This window comes from Procambarus clarkii, chromosome 16, assembly GCF_040958095.1.
Source record: "Procambarus clarkii isolate CNS0578487 chromosome 16, FALCON_Pclarkii_2.0, whole genome shotgun sequence".
In the NCBI taxonomy this organism is placed as follows: Eukaryota; Metazoa; Arthropoda; class Malacostraca; order Decapoda; family Cambaridae; genus Procambarus; species Procambarus clarkii.
The window spans coordinates 22764243-22772407 of NC_091165.1; the positions used below are offsets into that span (position 1 = coordinate 22764243).

General features: G+C 41.7%; 2 protein-coding genes across 2 annotated transcripts; both read left to right on the top strand.

Moving 5' to 3' along the window:
• Positions 1 to 1803: 1803 nt before the first annotated feature.
• On the top strand, positions 1804 to 2991 carry LOC123752310 (protein rtoA-like). The gene has a single exon (XM_069325569.1). It carries the CDS (start codon positions 1804 to 1806, stop codon positions 2989 to 2991), a length of 1188 nt encoding a protein of 395 aa, XP_069181670.1.
• Positions 2992 to 5991: 3000 nt separating this feature from the next.
• Positions 5992 to 6390, top strand: LOC138365288 (protein rtoA-like). The gene has a single exon (XM_069325570.1). The coding sequence runs from the start codon at positions 5992 to 5994 to the stop codon at positions 6388 to 6390; it is 399 nt and encodes a 132-aa protein (XP_069181671.1).
• The last annotated feature ends 1775 nt before the right edge of the window (positions 6391 to 8165 follow it).

An 8165-nucleotide genomic window follows, 5' to 3' on the forward strand; every position in this document is an offset into this window, starting at 1 on the left:
TATAGCTGTGTTATAGCATAGCAGTGTTAAATCTATAGCAGTGTTATAGCATAGCAGTATTAAATCTATAGCAGTGTTATAGCATAGCAGTATTAAATCTATAGCAGTGTTAAATCTATAGCTGTGTTATAGCATAGCAGTATTAAATCTATAGCAGTGTTATAGCATAACAGTATTAAATCACACCCTTCCAGCTCTGAGACTAATCTGGTGGCTTTCCTCTGAACACTGTGAACTTTGTTCCCCTCACTGAGCTCATCTCTTGAAGGGTAATGTGTCGAAGGTTCGTTAACATTTCTAAAAGTGTATAATTCACCAACTCTTATCTCCAGATGTATTTTTTTTATCTTGTGGTCTTTTGCATCACTTTGCATGATATGGGAGTAAAAAAAAAACTTGCATGTAGTTTAGCGCCTGATGTCTTTTTAGTTTCTTCAATATCAGTATTACATTTGCCGTCTTTCAACTCCCTGGTAATTTTCTTATTTCTAGAGACGTGTCACGAATCATTACAAGTAGCTACAACAACATTCATTTTTTTTTGTATCTAAGTGTACAGGGTGAAATTCCTGTCAGGTGTCCCGTTCTTGCTTCATCTATAATTATTTCAATGGCCCCTAAATCTAGGCACTTCCCCTTTCTCCGATGGTAAGACCTCTTGGAATCTCCCGCTGAGTTCCTGACCCACAGCCCGACATTCTTAGCGAGCCTTGACGAAATATATACACCTCTGTTCATTTACTGATGTTTTTCCACGCGAAATCTGTAATTATATCCGTTTTTGTAACTAATCCGGTTTGTGTGTGACAACATACTAAGAAGGTTAGGTGAGGTCGGTGTTTTCTATGAAGCTTTTCAAGGTAAACTAAAATATTCACAATCAATTAGTATGTCACATATGCACCTATTAAATAAGCCAATATTGACTTTAAGCAAGTGCGAGAACGGGTGGGGGGTGGGTTACGGGGGGTTGGGAGGGTCTAGGAACAATTACACAGTACTGTGATGGCGGGAGCCGCCCCGCACCCCTCCCCCACCCCAATCACAGACGTTGCCTCACCCTCCTCTACCCGCTGCTCAGTTACGCAGTGACTGTGGGGGCATTCATCGCCTTGATTAACTCCTGGGAGTGCTATGGTCAGCGCCAGGGGTCGCTAGGGACGGTCTGTGTCTTTGATCTTGGAGACGTTGTAGCCGCCTGCCACCTGCCCTCTTTCTGCCCCTGCCAACCCCCTTACCCCCCCTTCCATGCCACCTCCCCTTACCTCCCCTTCCCTGCCAACCCCTCCCCCTCCGCCACCTCCCCTTCCCTCCCCTTCCCTGCCAACCCCTCCCCCTCCGCCACCTCCCCTTCCCTCCCCTTCCCTCCCCTTCCCTGCCACCCCCTCCCCCTCCGCCACCTCCCCTTCCCCATTCTTTTTTTAGGCATTAAACGCCACCAGCGAATGTTTTATGATTCCTTAATTGCAATAGAACACCCACCTGTCCTCGCTCTGTCAGCGTCGACACCCACCTGTCCTCGCTCTGTCAGCGTCGACACCCACCTGTCCTCGCTCTGTCAGCGTCGACACCCACCTGTCCTCGCTCTGTCAGCGTCGACACCCACCTGTCCTCGCTCTGTCAGCGTCGACACCCACCTGTCCTCGCTCTGTCAGCGTCGACACCCACCTGTCCTCGCTCTGTCAGCGTCGATTACAGTTTTTGATGCGCTTCCTTTGATGTTAAACACCTGGAGGGAATATTTGTGCTAGCAGCTGGACTACCCTTGAAGGCTTCTCCGTTTTGTCCTCTGTGAAGCGGTAGATGCGTCATTACCCGCTTCACCCGGATATAATCGACAAAGGACCCCCAGAAAGTTCCAATATAGGCAGTGATGGACCCCCAGAAAGTTCCAATATAGGCAGTGATGAACCCCCAGAAAGTTCCAATATAGGCAGTGATGGACCCCCAGAAAGTACCAATATAGGCAGTGATGGATCCCCAGAAAGTACCAATATAGGCAGTGATGGACCCTCAGAAAGTACCAATATAGGCAGTGATGGACCCTCAGAAAGTACCAATATAGGCAGTGATGGACCCCCAGAAAGTTCCAATATAGGCAGTGATGAACCCCCAGAAAGTTCCAATATAGGCAGTGATGGACCCCCAGAAAGTACCAATATAGGCAGTGATGGATCCCCAGAAAGTACCAATATAGGCAGTGATGGACCCTCAGAAAGTACCAATATAGGCAGTGATGGACCCTCAGAAAGTACCAATATAGGCAGTGATGGACCCCCAGAAAGTACCAATATAGGCAGTGATGGACCCCCAGAAAGTACCAATATAGGCAGTGATGGACCCTCAGAAAGTTCCAATATAGGCAGTGATGGACCCCCAGAAAGTACCAATATAGGCAGTGATGGACCCCCAGAAAGTACCAATATAGGCAGTGATGGACCCCCAGAAAGTACCAATATAGGCAGTGATGGATCCCCAGAAAGTACCAATATAGGCAGTGATGGACCCTCAGAAAGTACCAATATAGGCAGTGATGGACCCCCAGAAAGTACCAATATAGGCAGTGATGGACCCCCAGAAAGTACCAATATAGGCAGTGATGGACCCTCAGAAAGTACCAATATAGGTAGTGATGGACCCTCAGAAAGTTCCAATATAGGCAGTGATGGACCCCCAGAAAGTACCAATATAGACAGTGATGGATCCCCAGAAAGTACCAATATAGGCAGTGATGGATCCCCAGAAAGTACCAATATAGGCAGTGATGGACCCCCAGAAAGTACCAATATAGGCAGTGATGGACCCCCAGAAAGTACCAATATAGGCAGTCATGGACCCTCAGAAAGTACCAATATAGGCAGTGATGGACCCTCAGAAAGTACCAATATAGGCAGTGATGGACCCCCAGAAAGTACCAATATAGGCAGTGATGGACCCTCAGAAAGTACCAATATAGGCTCTAAATGGCCTTTACAGGTTACCAACTTTTGATAATGTCGAGTTGATATATATATATATATATATATATATATATATATATATATATATATATATATATATATATATATATATATATATATATATATATATATATATATATATATTGATTTTTTGCTGGTTATATTCTTTAACTTCAAGGTCCTCAATGGCTACAATAATAGATGTTGTTACTCATTAGCTCACTATGTCCTTCTGGAGTTTTGTAATTGATGGCTTAAGTTGATGGCGTTTCATCAACTTATCGTTGTTGTTATAGATTCAGCTACTCGGAACAAGTTCCAAGTAGCACGGGCTATGGTGAGCCCGTAGTGGACTTACCTGGCACAGGAGCGGGGCTGTGTAGACTGTGGGGGCATCAACTTATCATTCGTCATCCAGCGCGAGGGATGGAAGAGAGGGAGGGAGAGATAAATTGGGAAGAAGGAGAAGCAAGAAGGAGAGGATGTGGGAGGAATATTGAAGGGAAAGATAGCCTGGGGTAAAGAGGAAGGGAAGGTAGGAGGGATGGAGGGGATAGTAAAGGAGGGATGGTGGTGCTTGAGGAGGAAGAGGATGGAAAAGATCAAATATTATTTTAGGTACCCATATCAAATGTTGTTTTTAGGAAAATATTGTCGGGACTTGAATAGCAAAGATTCAGTTCCAATACTATTTCCAGACCCAGTAATAATGTTTTAAGCTCACGCCCAATAAAACTTATTGTTTTATTGGGCTTGAGCTTAAATAAAAATAATAATGGGCCCAATAAAAATAAGATGCAAGCTCAATAATATATTTTGCAGGCTCAGAAATAATTAAGGTGTCACTTCCAATTAGTAAAGTTTTCGCCAACTCATAAAATAGATTTAGGGAAACCATATAGATGCCCACAACAGAGATGAGACAACACACACACACACACACACACACACACACACACACACACACACACACACACACACACACACCTGTTGATTGACGGTTGAGAGGCAGGACCAAAGAACCAGAGCTCAACCCCCGTAAGCACAATTAGGTGAGCACACACACACACACACACACACACACACACACACACACACACACACACACACACACACACACACACACAAGCGTCTTCCAGTTAACAGAGAACATAAAGACAGTTCTCGCTCTAATACCAGTCGACGAAAGTCTATTGACTGACAGGATCTGTTCTTAGAGGAATCGTCAAGATCTGTCGTTAAGAGACGCAGCTGTTTGCACGTGTGAAGGGCACGTCCCTGGCGTCATCACTAGGGGTGACGTGAGGGGGGGGGGGAAATGCCTGTCAGCGTAATGGAATTTGTCAATCAAAATTTGCTTTTCTCTGTTATGAAGATAAAAGGTGAGCTTTGTTTGGTGGATTGGAGTGATGAGATAAGAGTGTTGGTGTGGGGGGGGAGAGAAAGGTAGTTGGTGGTGTGTAATTATATATATATATATATATATATATATATATATATATATATATATATATATATATATATATATATATATATATATATATATATATATATATATATATATATATATATATACTATTTTTCTAATAAACCAAGTTTTAATGAATTTTTATATTTTCCTAATTTTATTTTTATGAAATGATAAAGCTATCCATTGAATTATGTACAAGTTCATTTCGTTTAATTTGAGTTAAAACTAACGTAGATATAACCTAACCTAACCTAACATAACTAACACTTAACCTAACCTAAACTTGTTAGGTTAAACTTTCACTGAAGAAAAACATATGGAATATCGAGAAGATTCGTGCCTGAATGAAACATAAATCTAAACTTTCTGTCGATTTGAACGAAATTATTATATTATATATATATATATATATATATATATATATATATATATATATATATATATATATATATATATATATATATATATATATATATATGTCGTACCTAGTAGCCAGAATGCACTTCTGGCCTACTATGCAAGGCCAGATTTGCCTAATAAGCCAAGTTTTCCTGAATTAATATATTTTCTCTAATTTTTTTCTTATGAAATGATAAAGCTACCCATTTCATTATGTATGAGGTCATTTTTTTTTATTGGAGTTAAAATTAACGTAGATATATGGCCGAACCTAACCAACCCTACCTAACCTAACCTAACCTATCTTTATAGGTTAGGTTAGGTTAGGTAGCCGAAAAAGTTAGGTTAGGTTAGGTTAGGTAGGTTAGGTAGTCGAAAAACAATTAATTCATGAAAACTTGGTTTATTAGGCAAATCGAGCCTTGCATAGTAGGCTGAGAAGTGCGTTCTGGCTACTAGGTACGACATATATATATATATATATATATATATATATATATATATATATATATATATATATATATATATATATATATATATATATATATATATATTTAGGGGTACCACCACTGGTTTAATTAAAGGGACCCACATCCTCGAAGAAGAAAATAAATAGTGTTCAGAGAAGACCTTGTGGATTCTCACTGAATACTTTAATATATATATATATATATATATATATATATATATATATATATATATATATATATATATATATATATATATATATAATTTGTATACATAGCCATATTCAATCCAGCTTTAATCCTGGTCACGTTATGAAGATAAAAACAAGTTAATTTCTGTATGTAATATTTTTGTTCCAATCGCGTGACTTAAATATGTCCTTTGAATATGTGTTTTTCCATAATTATTATAAATATCATATAGATTCCACAAAGCAAAGCGGTGTTAGGACTATTGCAACTAAATTGGCAGGAGATTTCAACGCTCAGTAAAAACCGATCCAGAGTACATCTATAATCTAGTAAGTCAACCCATCCTACAATGAAAGAAGTTATATAGTAATTATTGGGTCGAAAGTACCAATATTGGCAGTGATGGACCCCCAGAAAGTACCAATATAGACAGTGATGGACCACCAGAAAGTACCAATATAAGCAGTGATGGACCCCTCAGAAAGTACCAATATAAGCAGTGATGGACCCCTCAGAAAGTACCAATATAGGCAGTGATGGACCACCAGAAAGTACCAATATAGGCAGTGATGGACCACCAGAAAGTACCAATATAGGCAGTGATGGACCACCAGAAAGTACCAATATAGGCTGTGATGGACCCTCAGAAAGTACCAATATAGGCAGTGATGGACCACCAGAAAGTACCAATATAGGCTGTGATGGACCCCCAGAAAGTACCAATATAGGCAGTGATGGACCACCAGAAAGTACCAATATAGGCAGTGATGGACCCTCAGACAGTACCAATATAGGCAGTGATGGACCACCAGAAAGTACCAATATAGGCAGTGATGGACCCCCAGAAAGTACCAATATAAGCAGTGATGGACCCCTCAGAAAGTACCAATATAGGCAGTGATGGACCCCCAGAAAGTGGATTTGTGTATTGCTGAATGTGGACAATACAAAAACACTTTTTTTTTTATCCGGGACAAATATATGACCTAACCTGACTTAACCTCTCCTAGCAATCTTGGCCCTAATACATGATATCTAAGGTCTAACATAGTACACATGTGCTATATTATACATAGGAATATATAAGTTTGGTTTTTATATTTTTTTTCGGGCTCTTTACAATTAAAATTACAAAAAGTAATCCACCGGCGATTATCACTACATACTAGTGCTCTGAATCAGTTGTGAAGGATGGGATGAGTAAGGTATATGGGATAAATGGGAAGGGGAAGAGAATGGGAAGGAGGGCACTATAAAGGGAGACTTAACTGGGATGGGTGAAAGGAAAGAAGAGGAAAGAAAGAGCTATGATAAATGATTATTTCTGACACGGAGGAAATTGTTGAAAGGCAGTTAGGAGAATAAATACTTTAGAGTGGCAGATGGGGTCGTCAGAACGACGACTGAGCAAGGAATGGTGGAAAAATAGAGCCGCCCCGTCCCCCTTTTACCTACACTTCAACTCTACACCAAATACATTATAAACTTCCATATATACCCGATGGGATACACCCTCTAACCTCTTGGATCCAGTACACCAGCTTGGCGTTCTCCTTGTATCCCTATCCCTATACTTCAGCCGTTCCTATTCATTTCCCCCCGTTCCATCCCAAATCCTTATCCTGACCCCCCTACCAAGTGCTATATAGACGTAATGGCTTGGTGCTTTCCCCCCTGAAAATTCCCTCCCTCCTGTATCGTAGTTTTGTGATGCAAATTTGGCCTAATAGGCGGGTGTGGTTGTGACGTAGCAGGTTGTAACGAGGCCTGGTGTCTCAATTACCATCCTGCTTCGAGCAAATTTCCAATCTGTCTGGCTAAAAGGCCTTTGGCCGAGACCCCGGTGCTATAGGCCTCTGGACTGCGACATGATTACACGCGCAAAAGTCATGTGATGAGTCTCCCCCTTTAACCACGAAAGAAAACGAAACTTGAAGCTCTTAAGAGCTTAGTCGTGCGTGTTTTAATATATAAAAAATGGGAAGAATAAAGAATGTCCCGCTTTGTTGTCCACGGTGATCACACGTCGTTTATAAATAGTGTTAAACCGTATAGATCGGTCAAAGGCTTCCTTTGCCTTAAGACTTCCTTTAGTAAACTGCTTCGTTAGGCTTCCTTTGTTCGCTAACACCCCCCCCCTGCCCCTCAAACACCCCCCCCCTGCCCCCCCCACCTCCTCCCACCAATCTTTCACAGCCTCGCTGAGAATTTCCTCCCCTTGTCATTGTCTCCTCCCACGTTACTTCCATGCACCCACCCACTGGTCTCTGGTCTCTCTCTCTCTCTCTCTCTCTCTCTCTCTCTCTCTCTCTCTCTCTCTCTCTCTCTCTCTCTCTCTCTCTCTCTCTCTCTCTCTCTCTCTCTCTCTCTCTCTCTCTCTCTCTCTCTCTCTACACACAGGTGGGTACAAGAGAAAAAAACAGAAGGTTGTTAGCAGGCTGGTGTGTTCCCAGTCAATCCTCCCCGGGTTTTGTCACGAGGCGAGACAAAATGTGTGTGTGTGTGTGTGTGTGTGTGTGTGTGTGTGTGTGTGTGTGTGTGTGTGTGTGTGTGTGTGTGTGTGTGTGTGTGTGTGTGTACTTACCGAGCTGTGCTTGCAGGAGGGTTGAACTCTGGCTCTTCGGTCACTGCTGTGTGTGTGTGCGTGCTCGCGCGCGCGTGTTTTCTGAAATATAG

Bases quoted from the DNA above. Each gene is read 5' to 3' on its own strand.
- LOC138365288 (XM_069325570.1), top strand. From the start codon at position 5,992: ATGGACCCCTCAGAAAGTACCAATATAGGCAGTGATGGACCACCAGAA.
- LOC123752310 (XM_069325569.1), top strand. From the start codon at position 1,804: ATGCGTCATTACCCGCTTCACCCGGATATAATCGACAAAGGACCCCCA.